This window comes from Gorilla gorilla, chromosome 3 (assembly GCF_029281585.2).
Source record: "Gorilla gorilla gorilla isolate KB3781 chromosome 3, NHGRI_mGorGor1-v2.1_pri, whole genome shotgun sequence".
NCBI classification, from domain to species: domain Eukaryota; kingdom Metazoa; phylum Chordata; class Mammalia; order Primates; family Hominidae; genus Gorilla; species Gorilla gorilla.
In genome coordinates, this window is record NC_073227.2 from 147,857,467 (window position 1) to 147,878,395 (window position 20,929).

A 20,929-nucleotide genomic window follows, 5' to 3' on the forward strand; every position below is an offset into this window, starting at 1 on the left:
CCTTTTGCTGAAGTAGTCTAAAGCTCTATTTGATTAATATAAAATTTGAACAACAATAACATTTGAAGTTTTTTTAATTCTATTTTTTACTGCAGTTTTAGGTTCACAGTAAAATTGAGAGAAAGGTACAGATTTCCCACATACCCCCTTCCCCCATGCATCATACATGCATAGCCTCTCCATTATCAACATTCCCCACCACAGGGGTACAGTTGTTATAAGTGATGAACCTACATTGACACATCATAATAACCCAAAGTCCATCATTTACATTAGGGTTCATTCTTGGTGGTATGCATTCTATAGATTTAGACAGATTATAATGACATGGATCCATCCTTTTAGTATCATACAGAGTAGTTTCACAGCCCCAGAAATCCTCTGTGTTCTGCCTATCCCTCTCTTTCATCCCTCCCTTTCCATTAACCCCTGGAAACAAATGATCTTTTCACTGCCTCCATCGTTTTGCATTTCCCAAAATGTTATATAGTTGTAATCATATGGTATGTAGTCTTTTCAGATTGGCTTCTTTCACTTAGTAATATACCTTTTAAGTTCTTCTTTGTCTTTTTACAGCTTGATAGCTCATTTCTTTTTAATGCTGAATAGTATTTCATTGTTCAGGTATACCAGAGTTTATTTATCCATTCGCTGAAAATCTTGGTTGCTCCCATGTTTGGGCAATTAATTCTTGGTCAAATAGCAAGAGAATGTTTAGTTTTGTAAGAAACTACCAAACTGTCTTCCAAACTGGCTGTATTTTGTATTCCCACCAGCAATGAATGAGAGTTCCTGTTGTTCCATATCCTTGTCAGGACTTAGTTTTGTCAGTATTTTGGATTTGGGTCATTCTACTGTGTGTCTAGTTCTGTCTCATTGTTATTTTAATTTGCATTTTCCTGATGACCATATGATGTGGAATATCTTTTCATGTGCTTATTTGCCTTCTGAATATCTTGTTTAGTGAAGTGTTTGTTAAGGCCTTTGGCCCATTTTTTTTTTAATTCGGTAGGTTTTTGGGGAACAGGTGGTGTTTGGTTACATGAATAAGTCCATTAGTGGCGATTTCTGCAATTTTGGTCCACCCATCACCCAAGGAGTGTACACTGTACCTAATGTGTAGTCTTTTATCTCTTGCCACCCCCTGCTCTTTCCCCCAAGTTCCCAAAGTCCAGTGTATCATTCTTATGCCTTTGCATCCTCATAGCTTAGCTCCCGCATATGAGTGAGAACATATGATGTTTGGTTTTCCATTTCTGAGTTACTTCACTTAGAATAATAGTCTCCAATTCCATCCAGGTTGCTGCAAATGCCATTATTTTGTTCCTTGTTATGGCTGAGTATAGTGTTCCATGGTATATATATATATATGCCACATTTTCTTTATCCACTCGTTGATTAATGGGCGTCTGGTTCCATATTTTTGTAATTGCGAATTGTGCTGCCATAAACATGTGTGCAAATATCTTATTCGTATAATGACTTCTTTTCCTCTGAGTAGATACCTACTAGTGGGATTGCTGTATCAATCAGTAGATCTACTTTTAGTTAAGGAATCTCCACAGTGTTTTCCATAGTGGTTGTACTAGTTTACATTCCCACCAACAGTATAAAAGTGTTCCCTTTTTGCCCCATCCACACCAACATCTATTTTTTTTTTATTATGGCCATTGTTGCAGGAGTGAGGTGGTATCGCATTGTGGTTTTGATTTGCATTTCTGTGATCATTAGTCATGTTGATCATTTTTCCATATGCTGGTTAGCCATTTGTATATCTTCTTTTCAGAATTGTCTGTTCATCTCGTTAGCCCACTTTTTGATGGGATTGTTTGTTTTTTTCTTGCTGATTTGTTTGAGTTCCTTGTAGATTCTGGATATTAGTCCTTTGTCAGATGTATAGATTGTGAAGATTTTCTCCCACTCTGTGGGGTGTTAACTCTGATGATTATTTATTTTGCTATGCAGAAACTTTAGTTTAATTAAGTCCCATCTATTTATCTTTGTTTTTGTTGCATTTGCTTTTGGGTTCTTGTTCATGAAGTCTTTGCCTAAGCCATTGTCTAGAAGGGTTTTTCCAATGTTATCTTCTAGAATCTTTATGGTTTCACATCTTAGATTTAAGTCTTTGATCCATCTTGAGTTGATTTTTGTATAAGGCTGAGAGATCAGGATCCAGTTTCATTCTTCCACATGTGGCTTGCCAACCACCCCAGCACCATTTGTTGAATAGGATGTCCTTTCCCCACTTTATGTTTTTGTTTACTTTGTCAAAGATCAGTTGGCTGTAAGTATTTGGCTTTATTTCTGGGTTCTCTATTTTGTTCCATTGTTCTATGTGCCTAATTTTTATACCATGCCATTTTGGTGACTGTGGCTTTATATTAGAGTTTGAAGGTGGGTAATGAGATGCCTCCAAATTTTTTTTGCTTAGTAATGCTTTGGCTATGAGGGCTCTTTTTTGGTTCCAAATATTAATTTTAGGATTGGTTTTTCTAGTTATGTGAAGAATGATGGTGGTATTTTGATGGGAATTGCACTGAATTTGTAGATTGCTTTTGGCAGTATGACCATTTTCACAATATTGATTCTACCCATCCATGGGCATGGGATGTGTTTCCATTTGTTTGTGTTGTCTATGATTTCTTTCATCAGTGTTTTGTAGTTTTCTTTGTAGAGGTCTTTCACCTCCTTGGGTCAGTATATTCCTAAGTATTTTTTTGCAGCTCTTGTGAAAGGGGTTGAGTTCTTGATTTGATTCTCAGTTTGGTAACTGTTGGTGTATAGCAGAGCTACTGATTTGTGTACATTAATTTTGTATCCTGTAACTTTGCTGAATTCATTTAGAGATCTAGGTGCTTTTTGGATGAGTCTTTAGGGTTTTCTAGGTATATAGTCATATCATTAGCAAACAGTGACAGTTTGACTTCTTCTTTACTTATTCGGATGACCTTTATTTTTTTCTCTTGTCTGATTTCTCTGGCTAGGACTTTGAGTACTGTGTTGAATAGAAGTGGTGAAAGTGGGCATCCTTGTCTTGTTCCAGTTCTCAGAAGGAATGCTTTCAACTTTTCCCCATTCAGTATAATATTGGCTCTAGGTTTGTCATAGGTGGCTTTTATAACCTTAAGGTATGTCCCTTGTATGCTGATTTTGCTGAGGGTTTTAATCATATAAGGATGCCCGATTTTGTCAAATGCTTTTTCTACGTCTATTGAGATGATCATGTGATTTTTGTTTTAAGTTCTGTTTATGTAGTGTATCATTTATTGACTTATGTATGTTAAACCATCCCTGCATTCCTGGTATGAAACCCACTTGATCATGGTGGATTATCTTTTTGATATGCTATTGGATTTGGTTCACTAGTATTTTGTTGAGGATTTTTGCCCCTATGTTCATCAGGGATATCAGTCTGTAGTTTTCTTTTTCTGTTATGTCCCTCCCTGGTTTGGGTGTTAGGGTGATACTGGCTTCATACAATGGTTTAGGAAGGATCCCTCTTTTTCTGTCTTTCAGAATAGTGTCAATAGGATTGGTACCAATTCTTTTTTGAATGTCTGATAGAATTTATCTGTGAGTCTGTCTGGTCCTGGACTTTTTTTGTTGGCAGTTTTTCCATAACCATTTCAATCTCGCTACTTGTTATTTGTCTGTTCAGAGATCCTATATCTTCCTTGTTTAATCTAGGATGGTTGTATATTTCCAGGAATTTATCCATCTCTTTTAGGTTTCCTAGTTTATGCACATAAAGGTGTCCATAGTAGCCTTCAGTAATCTTTTGTATTTCTGTGTTATCAGTTGTAATATCTCCCATTTCATTTCTAATTGAACTTATTTGGCTCTTCTCTCTTTTCTTGGTTAATCTTTCTAATGGTCTATCAATTTTATATATCTTTTCAAAGAACTGGATTAGTTTAATGAAGTCTAGCTTATCAGTTTCATGGATTGTGGTTTTGGTGTTGTCTCTAAAAAGTTAGTGTCATACCCAGTGTCATCTAAATTTTCTCCCATGTTCTAGGAATTTTATAGTTTAGCATTTTACATTTAGATATATGATACACTTAGAGTTAATTTTTGTGAAGGGTGTATGGTGTGTGTCTAGATTGATATTTTTTATATGGGTGCCCAGTTGTTCTAGCACCATTTGTTGAAAAGACCATCTTTGCTCTTTACATTGTATTTGTTCCTTTGTCAAAGATCAGTTGACAGTATTTATGTGGGTATATTTGTGGACTCTCTGTTCCATTGACATATTTGTCTATTCTTTCACCAATAATACAATGTCTTGATTACTGTAGGTTTATATTAAGTCTTAAAGTAGGATAGTATCAGTCCCCAGACTTTGTTCTCCTCATTCAACATTGTACTGGCTGTTCTTGGTCTTTTGCTTCTCCATATAAACTTTAGAATACCTTGTTGGAATTTTGATTGGGATTGCATTGAATATATAGATCAAGTTATGAAGAACTGACATCTTGACAATATTGAGTCTTCCTATCCGTGAACATGGAATATCTCTCCATTTGTTTAGTTCTCCTTTGATTTCATTTATCGGAGTATGGTAGTTTTCCTCATACAGATATTGTATATACTTTGTTAAATTTATAACTAAGTATATTTTATTTTGGGGAGTGCTAAGGTACATGGTATTGTGTTTTTAATTTCAAATTCCACTTATTCATTGCTGGTATATAGGAAAGCAATTGACTTCTATGCTTGGGTGCAGTGGCTTATGCCTGTAATCCCAGCGCTTTGGGAGGCTAAGATGGGTGGATCACTTGAGGTCAGGAGTTCAAAACCAGCCTGGCCAACATCATGAAACCCCACCTGTACCAAAAAATACAAAATTAAGCCGGGTGTGGTGGCACATGCCTATAGTCCCAGCTACTCAGGAGGCTGAGGTGGGAGAATCACTTGAATCTGGGAGGTGGAGGCTCCTTATATACTGATGCAGCATACAGGGTTAATATAGAAAATTGTAATATATAGGATTGTGTCAATTCTTTCAGATTTTCTGTGTAAACAATCATGTCATCTATGAACAAAGACAGTTTATTTCTTCCTTCCCAATCATGTATTTCATGTTCTTGCCTTATTGCATTAGCTAGGCCTCCCACTGTGATGCTGAAAAGGAGTGGTGGTAGGGGACATCCGTGCCCCTTTCTGATCTTAGGAAATATCTCATTTCTCACCATTAAGTATGAAGTTAGCTGTAGGGTTTTTGTAGATATTCTTTATCAAGATAAAGAAGTTTCCCTCTATTCCTAGTATACTAAGAGTTTTTATCATGAAGGGGTATTGGATTTTATCAAATGCTTTTTCTGCATATATTGATAGAATCGTGATTTTTTTAAAGCCCATTGATCTCATGGATTACATTAACTGGTTTTTGAATGTCAAACCTGCCTTGCATACCTGGGATAAATCTCCCTTGGCTGTGGTGTATATTTCTTTTTAGACATTGTTGGATTCCCTCTGCTAATATTTTATTGGGGGTTTTTGAATCTATGTTCATGAAAGATACTGGCCTGTCGTTTTTTTTGTTTTTTTCTAATAATGTCTTTGTCTGGTTTTAGTATTAGGGTAATGCTGACCTCATAGAATGAGTTAAGAAGTATTCCCTCTGTTTCTGTCTTCTGAAAGAAATTAGAGAGAATTGGTATAATTTCTTACTTAAATGTTTGGTAGAATTCACCAGTCTACCCATCTGGACCTGGTGCATTCTGCTTTTGCAAGTTGATTAATTATTGATTCAATTTCTTTAATAAGTATAGACCAATTTATAGTATCTGTTTCTTCTTGTATCTTTCAAGGAATTTGTCCATTCCATCTAGGTTATCAAATTTGTGAGCATGGGGTTGTTTACAGTATTCTTCTCCTATCCTTTTAATGTCCATGGACCCTGTACTAATGCCCCCCCGCTTTCATTTCTGGTATTAGTAATTTGTGTCCTCTCTATTTTTATCTTAGTTAGGCTAGAGGCTTATACGTTTTATTGATTTTTTTCAAAGAAACAGCTTTTGGTTTCATTGATTTTTCTCTACAGCTTTCCTGTTTTCAACATCGTTGATTTCTCCTCTAATTTTTATTATTTCTTTTCTTCTGCTTATTTTAGATTTAATTTGCTTTTTGTTCTAGTTTCTTAAAATAGAAACTTGGATTATTGATTTTAGATATTTCTTCTTTTTTAATATATGCATTTAATGCTATAAATTTCCCCTGAGCACCACTTTTGCTGCACCATATAAGTTTTGATAAGTTGTGATTTCATTTTTTTAGTTCAAAATATTTTTAAGACCTTCACTTTATACTGAAACATTCTGAGACATGAGAGTAAATTATTAAACCTCACTGTTTTAGACCAGTAAAGCCCTATCCGTTTAAATTGCCAGTTACTTCGTTTAAGGCAGTATAGCACAGCAGTTTAATAGTCAAGATTCTCTACTCAGTGTATTTTAAAATTTCAGCTTGAACAGTAGTTACGTGAACTTAATCAAGTTCTTTTTCCTTAATGGCTTCATTGAGATATTTCACATATCATAGAATTTTCCCATTTAAAATGTACAATCCAACATTTTTTAGTCTGTTCACAGAGCTGCCTAACCATCACCGCAATCAATCTTAGAACATTTCACCATCTAATAAAGAAATTCCGTGACCATTCATAGTTATTATTTACTTCTCTCTTTCCTCTCCCAATTTCTTCTTCTCCCTACCCCTCCAGCCCCAGGCAATCATTTGCATAGTTTTCATTTCTGTAAGCTTACCTGTTCTAAATATATTTTTAAATTTGACTCCTCTTATCTGTGATTGTATATCCTTTGACCAACATTTCCTCATTTACCCTCTCCCCTAACTACCCAAGCCTTTGGTAATCACCATTCTACTCTCTCCTTCTGTGATATCAGCTTTTTTAGGTTCCACATATGAGTGAGATCATGTGGTAGTTGTCTTTCTGTGCCTGGCTTATTTCATTTAACATAATGCCCTCTAGGTTCATCTGTGTTGTCATAAATAACAGGATTTTGTTCTTTTTATGGCTAAATAGTATTCCATTATGTATATATGGCACATTTTCTTTATCCATTCATCTGTTGATGAACACTTAGGTTGATTCCATTTCTCTTGAGATTTCTCATTGTATTAAAAATAGTAGGATTTATTGAGTATGTATCTTCTAATGGAAAATATTAAGGAATTTAATGCCTTAAGAAATCTAGTTAAAGGCCAGGCATGGTGGCTTATGCCTGTAATCCCAGCACTTTGGGAGGCTGAGGCGGACAGATCACCTGAGGTCGGGAGTTCAAGACCAGCCTGACCAACATGGAGAAACCCCGTCTCTACTAAAAATACAAAATAAGCTGGGTGTGATGGTGCATGCCTGTAATCCCAGCTATTTGGGAAGCTGAGGCAGGAGAATCACTTGAACCTGGGAGGCAGAGGTTGCAGTGAGCCGAGTTCATGCCATTTCACTCCAGCCTAGGCAACCAGAGTGAAACTATGTCCACAAAAGAAATCTAGTTAAAAACGTGTGTGAGGCCGGCTGCAGTGGCTCACACCTGTAATCCCAGCACTTTGGGAGGCCAAGGTGGGAGGATCACAAGGTCAGGAGTTCGAGACCATCCTGGCTAACACAGTGAAACCCCATCTCTACTAAAAATACAAAAAATTAGGCAGGCGTGGTGGCGGGCGCCTGTAGTCCCAGCTACTCGGGAGGCAGATGCAGGAGAATGGCATGAACCTAGGAGGCGGAGGTTGCAGTGAGCCAAGATTGTGCCACTGGCACTCCAGCCTGAGCAACAGAGGGACACTCTGTCTCAAAAAAAAAAAAAAAGTCGTGTGTGAGGTAACATGCCTGGCAATTTTAGGTGGAAATAGTTATTTTTGCTTGTTTATTTTTAAAAACAAACTAAATAGTTATTTTTAACTTGCAAAAAGCTTATTTGTTCCAGGTTTAGTATATGATGAGGTCTTACTTTAGTTTTTCTTCCCAGGTATTTGAGAATTTCCTCATTTTGATATTCTTTTTTCAATCATATTTTCCTGGGGTACAGTGAAATAATTAAGAGAAAAGATATTTGTATGTTTTCGTTTAAGGAATATAAACAAACATATATATTAATCTTGTATATTAATTAGCCTGTAGAGTTTAGTAGCAGGAATAGCAACTCATTGAACAGTTTCTGAGATCAAATACCACAAATTGGTAATTTTTTGTCGTGTGGTTTTTCACAAGACAGACTAATAGCCACAAAAAAAGGGAACCTGAAGTATTTGCTAGATGCAGAAAAATGTAGGTCACAAATGAGTAATAACTCATACCGTGTGAAAAGCATTGAAAGGCATGACTAATATTTCAAAAGCTTTTGTCATCTCAGTAAGACACAGTTAGTGTTTGAAACAGTCCTGCAGAGAGTGCCTTGGCCTTTAAAGAAAAAAAAAAGATTCTCTGGGAGGTGGATTGCAGTGAGCTGAGATCGCGCCACTGCACTCCAGCCTGGGCGACAAAGCGAGATTCCGTCTCAAAAAAAAAAAAAGAAAAAAGGGATTCTTATTCACAAATAGCATGTATGCCACAAAATTCAATTGCCGATAGTTTTCATTTATATATATATTTGTATTACAGATTAAACTTCAGATTAAATTTATTCTGTTTTTAAATTTGGAATGCTTCAAAGAAGAACAAAGGTGATACATGAAAGAGTTCAGGCAATTTCCATAGAAACAAAACCCAAATCCTAAGTAAGAGATTTTTTTTCTAATAACTCTGTGGGGTAGTTGAACTGTGCCAGATTCCAGAGGAACACTTGCCTTCGTGTTTTAATCTAGGAATAAAGATTGACAACCCTTGAATGCAAAACATTGTGTCCAGGAGAAAGACAGGGAAGAATGTTGATATTTTTCAAGAATCCAACTATTGAGTAATATACAAGAAATGGAGAATCAAGAACAACTCAAAATAAGTTGGCTACTTTAAGACTGATTTTCATTTTCTTCTATGAAATCAAAAGGGTTAAATTAATTTTTAACTTAAAACTGGAAAGCAACTTTTGAAGCTCATAAATTTACTATGCATTGAATATATGTGAAGACCATTTTGCAGTTATTGAGATTTAGATGAAATATGCTATGTTAAATGAGTAAGTTGTTTTATATTTGCAAAGCTTAAAAACAATATGTTAAATAAGTAAACTGTTTTACAGTGGCAAAGCTTAAAAACAATATGTTCCATTTTGAGACATTTCCTAAGTAACACAAAAGAGAAAGATACTCAATTTTTCAAGTAGTAATTAAGCACTTTTTATATGGCCATTACTAAAAAAGTAACTAATATGAGTCAAATGTTTATGTTACTCTTTTTTTTTTTAACATAGATGGAATTAGACATGGCATTAAGTGACTTGGAGGCTGCAGATTTTGCAGAACTGGTAAGGGAAGGAGTGGATTTTATAAAAGGCTCAATGTTGAATTATTATTTTGTATACCAGTCATTATTCTAAATATTTACCAGGTGGATATATAATAATCTTGAAATACACATTAGGCCTCTGTTTTGACAGTGACAAAATCTATTTTGCTTGCCTTAGGATTTTCTACTGAGTTTAAACAGTTGTTACATAATGTATATTATGGGATTAAAAATGATTAATTACACTGGTGTCACTAAGAACTAAGCTTTTGAGGAAAATAAATATAGATGTAATACTGATTAAGTTAAATAAGAACCCTGTAGAGCTGTACTTAAATTGGAAGTCTCAATATCGTTTTTAATCTTTTAATTATTGTATTTCCTAGCTATGTCCAATGAAAAGGCCTAGCAATAGTGACCATCGCAGTAGCGATAAGTACCACTAATACCCAGACCATGGTGTATAAATAACATTTCTCACCATAAGGAACCAGGACTCCTCAAGAATTGGCTCATTCAAAATTGGGGCTGAAAATGCACAAGATAAGTCTGAGAACATCTTGTCATATCAGAAATTCAGGAAGCTTTCCAAAAATTAGTAGGGTTATAGTAGAGCTCAAACTGTCATGAGACAACTTGAAGAGGCTCCCTGTTGAACATCTATAAGGAAATACCTACAACAGATTGAAACACATCAGATATGTATAAGTTCATGAGTGCATAATGATACTAAAAAAAAAAAGGAAACTTACTAGTCAACTTTGGAGAATATGAGGGCACTAACTTGTTTTTGTGAAAACTGTTAAATGAAGAAAAATCAGACATTTATCCTGCCTTTCTTGTCTAAACCATATGTCAAGGTTACCAAACAGAGGTGAAGGAGAGCTTCTTTTTATGAAAGTAGTCTAACTGAAATGTCAAGAAAGACTGACAGAATTGGAATATCACCATTTTGCAGTCCCTCAATGAATTAATGGATCTAGGCAATGGTCATCAATAGCTATTAATATCGCAAACAGAAAAACAGCAGATAATATGTCGTTCCTGATGGAAGCACACAGACCACCTATAAAATATGCTTGACGAAGCCTCAAGATTGAACTACCAACTTATAGGAAATACCACTGAAAAGGAGGCATGTTAAGTGACTCCATTTTTGGAAGAGGGGTTGCAGTCAGCAAAATCCAGACTGGCAAATACTGCAGGACACTTTCTTCTCCAAATAAATTAGAAAAGGTTGACGTGAGGTGGGGGAGAAGGGAGAGAAGTTGAGAGAGATCTCAGTTACAAGAGACTGAATATTATCAACCAAGTGTATGTATGTCCTTTCTTAGATCCTAATTCAAACAAACTTTTAAAAACATCTATGAGACAACGAATCTCATAGATGAGGCTGAATCTATTCATGAGTCTCATACATTCAAGGAAAGTAAACACTAATGACTGGGTATTAGATGAAAATAATTCTTTATATTGTGATAATGGTATGATTATATGTATTTTAAGATTCCTTCTGTTTTATACATACATTCTGAAGTGTTTACAGATGAAATGATATAATATCTGGGATTGGTTTTGAAATAATTCAGCAGGAGGAAGGGAAGATGATGATACAGATGAAACAAGATAAGCCATGGACTGGTCATAGTTAAACCTGGGTGATGATGGCTATACAGGAACTAATTATACAATTCCCTTTTTGTATATGCTAAAATTCTCAGTAATAAAAGTTCTTTTACAAAGTAAATGGGAAGTAAGGAGGTAAAAGCCATGAGGTGTGGATTATTCTCAAGAAGATCGCCAGTGAAGTGGGAGGAGAATGTTAGCTTGAAAGGGTAACTGAGTCTTAACAAACACCCTAAACAAATGGAAGGGTGTTTTGTCTGTAAAAATAATAGAAATTTAGGCATGGTAAACTCTTATGGCTCATAATTTTTTGAGTAATGGAAAATGTTTAGATGGATATTAACTATTAGGAGCAGTTCAGATCTAAAGTATTAAAATATCTGGTTTTTGGAACTTACATCCAAAATGTTTAATTTAAAAATCTAATTCCTGCCTTTATAGAACACTATTTTTAATGAGCAGTGGAGTTAACAATATTTTCTATGGTTAAAAAATAATCTATTGTGATTCCTTAGATACAGTAAAAAAAAAAAAAGAAAGAAAACCATAATTCATAAAAGAAAAAATGGATAAATTGAGAATGTAAAATGGTACAACTACTTTGGAAGACAGTTTGGCAAATTCTTAACCTAAACATATACCTACCATATAATTCAACCAGTCTGTTCCTATCTTTTTAAACCAAGAGAACTGAAAGCATATGTAATACAAAGACCTGTATACAAAGCAACTTTATTTGTAATAGCCAAAAAGTGGAAACAACTCAAATAACTTAACTGTCCATCAGCACGTGTGAATACCAAAACAAATTCTGGTATATCCAGGAATGGACTACTACTCAGAAAAAAAGTTGGTGTAGGGAGGTGTTGAGGGAACTGTTCTACATTTCGATTTTGGTGGCACTTACATAGCTATATGCATTTGTCAAAACTCACAGAACACTTCACATTGAATTTTGCCTTTAAAAAAATGAAAATAAGGATCTATTCTACACTTTTTGGTAAAATTAGATTAAAGATTTAATCTTATATCCTAATGCTGTGTTTTCCTTAGTTTTTAAAAAATATTATTAAGGTATAATTTATGTTCAGTAAATTCTTCTGTCCCCTTTGTAGTCAACCCCTCTCCAACCCCCAACCTCTGACAATCACTGATTTGTGTTCTGTCCCCATGATTTTGCCTTTTCCAGGATGTCATATAAAGTGAATCATCCTGCTCAGCCTGGCCCTAATGCTGCTCTGGTTGCTCAGCATACCTCCTTTTACCTTCTCATACCTGGGCATCCCTGCCCTGTTCAGCCCCACAGTTCCCAACTATTTGGTTCCTGCTCCATGGTCAGGCCTCTGACAACCCCTTTGAATAAACCAGACACTCCACATGTGTCTTGAGAATTTAAATAAATAAATAATCATACAGTAGGTAATTTTTGTGTCTGGCTTTAACTTAGCATAAATGGATTTAAGATTCATTCCTACTATTGTACAGGCAATTCAGTCCTTAATATTGCTGAATAGTAGTATTCCATCATATACATGTATCACAATTTGTTTATCCATTCCCCAATTGAGGAATGGCTGGGTTATTTCCAGTTTTTAGTTTTCTTTAGGTTTCATTGGGTTTTTTAAAAAGAAAAAAAACTTATAAAAGTAATAGCTGTGTACGGGGTGAAGCTCCAAGCATGGTTATTAAAAGCAAATACCTTCGCTTATCCCTTTCTCTCACTTCCATCCCCAGGTGTAACTGCTCTTATGGATTGGAATGTATCCTTCCAGACCTTTTTCCGTATACATACATTCCCACACACAAACCAACACACATGTATATAGTTGGTGAGGATGCTATTTTTAACAAAAATCAGATGATAACGTATATTTTGTTCTGCAGCTTGCCTTCTTTGCTGAGCAGTGTATCCTAAAACCTTTTATGCCTGCTCATATAGATCAATCATATTTTTTAACATATGTATGATATTCTGTGGTATATCTAGTTTTGCTGGCCATTCCTCCATTGTTGAATTTCATGTTATCTCTAATTTTTCCATATTACAAATAATCCAACTGTTAACTTTTTATATAAAAATCATGATTCCACTCCTTGAGTATTCCTGTAGATTTCTAGAAGTAGAATTACTCAGAGGGTATATATACTTAATTTTTTTTACATACCACTCAGTTGCTTGCAAATAGGTTGCATCAATTAGTGCTTTCAAAAATAGCTTATGGTAATATTGGATACTGTAGATGATGTAGAGTAAAAGTTTTTTGTCCTAAAAAGATGTGTTGTAGGAAATCCCTCATAGAGTGACAGATTTTATGTTCTTAAGGTCTCTAATCAAACGTCTTAAAAGAATGAAAAATAAGGTTGTTCTCAGTGAAGTAAACATGCATATTGTATTTCATCCTAATACTCTGATATATTGATTTCTAAAGATGGCACTATGAAAAGTTTAGTTACTAAAGAATATAATTTTCATTTTAACTACTATAGCTTAATTGGAATTTTTATCACAAAAAAATAAAAATATAAAATCCACTATGAATTTTTCCCCCAGTCCGAGGATTACTATGACATGAGGCGGCTGTATACAATTTTGGGGTCTTCTCTATTTTACAAGGTAAGTTGAAGCTTGAAGTCTAAATGTCCAGCTGCTGTATAAACAGAACTAAATTTTCAAAACTTTTACAAACATGAAAAATACATTTATCTCTTTTCTTTCAAATGTAGGTACCATAAGATTAAGATCTTTCTTATTTTAGAGACAGGGTCTTGCTCTGCTACCTAGGCTGGAGTACAGGGTACAATCATAGCTCACTGCAACCTCCAATTTCTGGGCTTAAGCAATTCCCAAGCTCAAACAATCCTCCTGCCTTGGCCTCCCAAAGTACTGGGATTACAGGCGTGAGCCACCATGCCTGACCAGATTAAGACGTTAAAACAAGATTTGCATCTACATACTTGTAAATATAATAAATATTTATGGTTTCATTGCATTCTAAAGCATGTATAAAGTATTTACAAATGCACACAGGAGAAGCAATACTCAAAGAACCAAGTTTGTAAGAGAGAAGACTAATATTTTTCTGGATTTCCTTTTGAAAGAGTGTATTTTTTATCCTGTGTTGAAAAGTCAGGTGGGCATGGTGGCTCACACCTGTAATCCCATCACTTTGGGGGGCCGAGGCAGGCAGAACACCAGAGGTCAGGAGTTCGAGATCAGCCTGTCTAACATGGTGAAACCCCATCTCTACTAAAAATACAAAAAAAAATTATCTGGGTATGGTGGTGTGTGCCTGTAATCCCAGCTACTCAGGAGGCTGAGGCAGGAGAATGGTGTGAACCCGGGAAGCAGAAGCTGCAATGAGCTGAGTTCGTGCCACTGCACTCCAGCCTGGGTGACAGAGACTCTGTCTCAAAAAAAAAAAATAATAGTAACCTACATCTTTTAAATAAATCTTATATAACATTTAGTTCATGTCCATGTAAAGCAAAGCATCAAATGAATTTAAGTACTTTTATTTTTAAAAAAGGATTTTTAAACACAATATAAAACACATCTAACAAAGAAGCAATAGGGAAGGGTGCACAGTGAAAAGTCTCTGTCATGACCCCTGCTTCTTGACTTTCCATTCTCAGAATTCAGTTCTTTTCTAATTTTGTCAAATACTGAAGCTATGCTGTGCAGAAGGGATCTTGCTTTGTGCTGAAGTCTACCTGTCGGTACACCTTAAGTTATCATTTGAGCTCTACTTTGACCTCAAGAAAAGAAACATTTACTTTTACTGTATCTTCATTTACCCCATTTGAAACTAGAATATTCTAAACCAACGGAAGAAGTGTCTATGAAACTCTTAGAAATATTATGGGACTATTGTTTTATATCACTGGTACACTTTTGCTCTTTGTGGTTAAATTCAAGGGTTATTTGATATGCAGTCATTTGCCCAAGGATGATCTTATTGATATTGCCGTATACTGTCGCCACTATTGCCTGCTGCCTTTAGCAGCAAAACAAAGAATTGGTCAGTTGATAATATGGAGAGAAGTGTTTCCTCAGCATCACCTCCGACCTTTGGCAGACTCAAGCACTGAAGTCTTTCCGGAACCTGGAGGAAGATATTTTTTGCTAGTTGTTGGCTTGGTAAGTTTACCTCAGCTTCTTTCTTAGGATTTTTCTTCTTTTCTTTTATTTTTTTCTTTTCGGCAGGGGTTGAGGGATGCAGCGGTAGGTAGGTATCTATTGACTGTCTAAATAAATATACAAACATGCTCATGTAAAATTATTAGTATGTCTAATATCAGTATTCAAGGAAATGTTACATGCCCCCTTATTCCTTTTCTTTTGCATCCATTTAATACTCATGGACAAATATTAATAAAATCTAAGAAAATATTTTAGCAGGTTTTTAAAGTCTTTTGTTCCCCTTTCTATAGTGGTTTTATCCATTGGCTTGTTTTGGGAGATAGAGGGAGACATGAAAATAATATAGAATCAGAAACAGAATAAATATGCAATTGTAGATGAAAGGACTTCCAGTAACTGAGGCTCTTGACAGCTATCTTAGGGAATTCTGTGTCTCAAAAGAAGTGGTTTGATGGTATATCAAGATAAGGCAATGTAAGATTGTTTTCAACTGGGATCAAGAAGCATTGATAATAACCAAAAAGGAAAGATGACGGAGGAATTTTTAATAATCATCACATGATTATGCCATATGCCTCTATGTCTTTGATATTTATAAGTTTATACATGCACATTTTATGTAAATATTTTCATAGTAGCTAAACCTACTTTTGTAATTTTTTTCCCTATAGAAACATTATATGCTATGTGTACTATTAGAAGCTGGAGGTTGCGCATCCAAAGCTATTGGGAGTCCTGGACCAGACTGTGTATATGTGGATCAAGTCAAAACAACTCTTCACCAGCTGGATGGAGTAGATTCTCGCATAGATGAACGGCTAGCATCTTCTCCAGTCCCCTGTTTGTCTTGTGCTGACTGGTTCCTTACTGGATCACGTGAAAAAACAGATAGCTTGACCACTTCGCCTATTCTCAGTAGGCTACAAGGTACTTCCAAAGTAGCAACTTCTCCAACATGCAGAAGAACGCTTTTTGGTGACTATTCCTTAAAGACACGCAAGCCTAGTCCTTCCTGTAGTAGTGGAGGATCTGACAATGGTTGTGAAGGTGGAGAAGATGATGGCTTTAGCCCCCATACTACACCGGATGCAGTATGGAAGCAAAGAGAATCTCAGGGCTCTGATGGTTTAGAAGAAAGTGGGACCTTGCTTAAGGTGTGTGCTTATTCAAGTGTGTATGTTCTTGTTTTATAATTGCAAGACATTTTTTTTAGTGGCATACCATTCTTCATTTGACATGGTGGTTATTTCAGTCACTGCTGGCAAACCAATGATTTTGAACCAAAAAGAAAAAGAAATATCAGGCCAGGTGTGGCAGATAGCTAGAGGCCAGGAGTTCAAGACCAGCCTGGCCAATGTGGCAAAACCCAGTCTCTAATAAAATTACAAAAAAATTGCCAGGCATGTTGGTGCACACCTGTGATCCCAAATGCATCGGGAGGCTGAGGCACAAGAATTGCTTAAACCCAGGAGGCAGAGGTTGCAATGAGCCGAGATTGTGCCACTGCATGATTTGTCACTCCAGCCTGGGTGACAGAGTGAGACTCTGTCTCAAAAAAAAAAAAAAAGAGAGAGAGAAATATCAAGTAATAAGATAAGAGCCCCTTGACATTCATATCTGTTTAACAGCACTTAGAAATAGGAAAACTTTAATCTCAATTTCCGTGTTCATCTCTTCCCTATTTGCAATGACAACAGAGAGCATCCAAGCTGTGGGGCCTATTGGGGGCTGATCTGACTAAATAGCCAATGAAATATTCAGCAAAGAGAATCAGAACCCTAAATGTGTGTGTGTGTGTGTGTGTGTGTGTGTGTGTGTGTGTGTGCATGTCTCTGTGTGTATTATCCTATTTTTATAGATTTTAAAATCTGAACCTTTGTAACACTTAAAGATTTAAAAGTTGACTCTAAAGAGGATGTTCATTTTTCAGATCATTTTTCCTAATTTTTTCCCATGAAAATACCATAAAATATCCAAATGATTATCAAAACATTCACCCTGGGAGGCTTTGAACTTATTCTAGTGATGCTGTCATCTTTCAAAACATTTTTGAAACTTGTCATTTGGGTGGATGGAGGTGACACCAGATGAGGAGTCTGAGAAGGAGCACAAATAAAATATGAAATGCTAGTAGCATGGCATAAATAACCAGATGCAATCTCCTCATACCAAACAATAGAATACTTTTGGACCCGTAAGTGGGGTGTATTTGGAAGTACTTACATCAGTACCATACCTATTATCACAGTCGATGGAATTGGTAGGAAATAGTCTAAAAAGATTTGGACAGATTAAAGAATTACCAAGCCATGAATAGCTCCTAAGAGAAATTGAGTTAACCTTTAAGATTCAGCCATTCAACAAATGTTGATTGAATACCTACTAAGTGCCAAGGGCCATACTACACAAATGAGATACAGAGATGAATAAGACACAGCCCCTGACCTTGAGGAGTGCAGAGTCTAGGGAGGGGAGACAAGTATGCATACATACAAATTTGGTAATGGCTCTGGTAGGAGGTTTTCAGGGAACACCATCATGCCCTCCCAGGACATGACCCTGGGATCCCTGTCAGCCATGGATAAGCCAAGAGGTACAAGTTAGCATCAAAAATATTTAAAGGAAGCATTGCAAATGGTAAGTAGTTCCCTCAGAAGGATGTTTAATTTTTAAATTGTTTCTGCTATATGATTCCATTCTTAGATATAAACTGATCTACTTAACTATATTTTTCAGGTCACTAAAAAGAAGTCTACTTTTCCAAATCCATTTCATTTGGGAAACTTGAAAAAGGACCTTCCAGAAAAAGAATTAGAAATATATAACACAGTGAAGTAAGAAACTTTCTTATTCTTGTTCACTTAAACTCAGGAAGTTTTACAGTGAGAAAGTACAATTTTATAACATGTATTTTACTCAGCAAATGTAATCCTGATATATCTTACATATTAAAGGTAATATCTGTGGTATTTCTTTAATATTTCATTACACATTTAGGAAAATGACCATATTAGTACTGAGAAAAACACACAAAGTAATATTTCAAAATGTGAAAGTCCCCCTTTATCTGTCCACAGGTAACCTCCCTTTTGTATATTTAATATAATTTTTAAATTAGAGTTTACTATTTTTTAGAGTGTTTAGTGGATGCAGTGGTGTGCTGTCCAGTTACACCTTAGCTCAGGGTATTCCTTCCCAACACTTGAGAATGGTGGCTGCTAATGCCTCACAGCTCCCCTAGCCTTGTCACTCCCCTAGCCGTGTCCTACACGGAAACTTGTTGACTCAGCTAAGGTTACATTCCTCCCTGGGAGGAGCCCATTTCTAATGACTAATAAATAAGTGAGTACAAAGGCTTGGCCCCTTGCCTAAATTGAAGACAACTCTGAAAGGCCAGCCAAGCTTCAGAGTACACAGTGGTATCGGCTGAGACTTGTTGCCGCTGCAGCACAGTTCATCTTCTCCCTCTGCTCAATCCTGCTCAGTCACTACACCCCTACAGCTGTTTTTCCCAAGAGTACTTCCTAATAAGTTTCCTCCCGGCATACCTCACTCTCAGAGTTTGGGTCCCAGGGAACTGGTCCCATAACACTCTCTTTAGAAAATAGGTATAATTTCAAACGTTCATTGAGTAGGGAATTCTGAGGTAAAAGAAACTGAGTGAGGAGAGAATGTTTAGCAACTTAAACTGTCTGTAATTATTATAATATGAAATGTTATATATTCACTTCTTGTGCACTTATTATGTGGTGACACGCAGGTCTGCCTGTGCCTTGGCAGGTATTTAATTATGACATCATGTGTGGGATCAACTGGTGTAATAAACTCAATTGCATACTTTTATTTGAACAACTAGACATGTTCTAATAGAATTCACACACACACACACACACACACACACAGTACAGAGCTACCACATTCTTAATCACTGAAACACTTTACAGTAAATTCAAATATATGTGTTACAAAGTTGTTAGAAAATTCTTTTTTTCTCAAGTCAAGACAAAAACAAAGTAACTTGTCTGCATAAAATAATATATTAGAAATCTGATGTGTTAAATTTTAGTATTTAATGCCTCCAAATATGAATGTTTAATTTTTTGATAGTTAAACATGATTTTAAGGCAAATAAATTGGAACCAAACCTTTTATGGAACCCAAAAGTACCTTCACAAAACTCTAGTCTTCCATTTAACAAAAACTATTGCTCTGAAATTTTATTAACTCCATATCAGAATTTTAAAAATATGTATATTGTGTTGGCATTGTCTCTAGTAAAAGGAGACTCTTTTTTCAAGTTCAATGGTTTAAACATAAATTCACATGTGGTGTAAATCATAGGCTCTCCTATTTTAAAAGGTGCCAAAGATGTGTGTTTATTCTCATTATCGACATGCAAAGATGTTTTTATATGATGTAGTTCATTTTAAAAGCATGATATAAAACAGGATGTAATATATTATCCTAACCTTTTATGCACCTATCTTTGTAAAATACAATATATATATTGAAAATAATATATAAAACATCTCATTCAGTAACTAAGTCCTACCCATTCTGCATTCCAGTAGTTCTTGAGGAACATCAGTTTGACTATCATGGTAAAATACTTTAATGCTACTAACTTAAATGTATTTAATTTGTTGGAAGGTATTTTTATATGTGGTCTACCCTAGACTGATATCTTATTTATGGCTTATAGCTATCTGGGCCAGACACCAGCTGAATTATTTAATACCAACCATGGAAAAAGAGACAGTTAGTCAATTTGGGTTGTTTAGCAAAGGAATGATTAAGTTACTTGCAAATGAATTGAGGTTTACTTATCCTTGCATAACATGTAGTATTTGCCTCCATTAAGGGAATTAATAACCCTAGCTTGTACTTCAGTTATGGATGAAGAGGGAATTAAATGTTTAGCCCAGTTTCCCATCCCTAATTATACTAGTAATATTATATTGCAGATAAAAGCTTATAAGAAGTCTACTAAATTCAAAATGAACCAATATTTTAAAATTTACTAAAATTTCTTTTTTCTTCTCTTTGATTTTTTTTCTTTTTAAGACTGACATCTGGTCCTGAGAACACACTTTTCCACTATGTTGCCTTAGAAACAGTGCAAGGAATCTTTATTACTCCTACCCTTGAAGAGGTGGCACAGCTAAGTGGCTCTATCCACCCTCAGCTAATAAAGAATTTCCATCAGTGTTGTCTTTCCATTCGTGCAGTTTTCCAACAGACATTGGTGGAAGAGGTAGGGCACTGCTATAAATACAGTTTTCTGCCAGTTTAATTTCCAGATCTCTAAGCACTCTGTTATCTAATCAATATGCCCAGCATTGTTTTCATTTCATTAAGTTTTTTTAAATAGTCACTCAATCTAACATGGGTGCCAAAACAATTATACTCACAGTACTTCAAGGTTTTATTTTATACTGAATTTGATGTCTTGGGTTACTTTTCAGGATATGGTAGACCTGTGTTTTCTACAGCAAAGCAAAATACAGTCGTTTGTAATGTAAATTAACCTTCCATATTTGATATCTGTGACTCAACCATTACTTGAGTAATAATATCTACCAATTGGTTCCTAAAATAACTCTGATAATTCTTTGAGTATTTAGCCAATAGTATAAGGTATTTTGGAATATAATGGATTAAGGCAGGGGTCCCCAACCCCCCTGGGCCACATACCAGTAGTTCTCTGTGGCCTATTAGGAACCAGGCTGCACAGCAGGAGGTGAGTGGCGGGC

At 35.6% G+C, this 20,929-nt stretch overlaps 1 protein-coding gene across 6 annotated transcripts in view; it reads left to right on the forward strand.

The window, feature by feature from the left end:
- The window catches only part of INTU (inturned planar cell polarity protein), an 84,695-nt gene that overhangs the window by 51,699 nt on the left and 12,067 nt on the right, over positions 1-20,929 (forward strand). For 3 of the 6 annotated variants that reach the window (XM_004040373.5, XM_055385320.2, XM_055385317.2), the window contains exons 9-14: positions 9,375-9,428; positions 13,587-13,649; positions 14,952-15,173; positions 15,848-16,330; positions 17,913-18,010; positions 20,241-20,430. In XM_004040373.5, coding sequence (XP_004040421.5) covers positions 9,375-9,428; positions 13,587-13,649; positions 14,952-15,173; positions 15,848-16,330; positions 17,913-18,010; positions 20,241-20,430 — 1,110 coding nt within the window. The remainder of the gene's footprint in view (positions 1-9,374; positions 9,429-13,586; positions 13,650-14,951; positions 15,174-15,847; positions 16,331-17,912; positions 18,011-20,240; positions 20,431-20,929) is intronic. The other 3 variants (XM_055385318.2, XM_063705527.1, XM_055385319.2) reach the window with 1 other exon arrangement.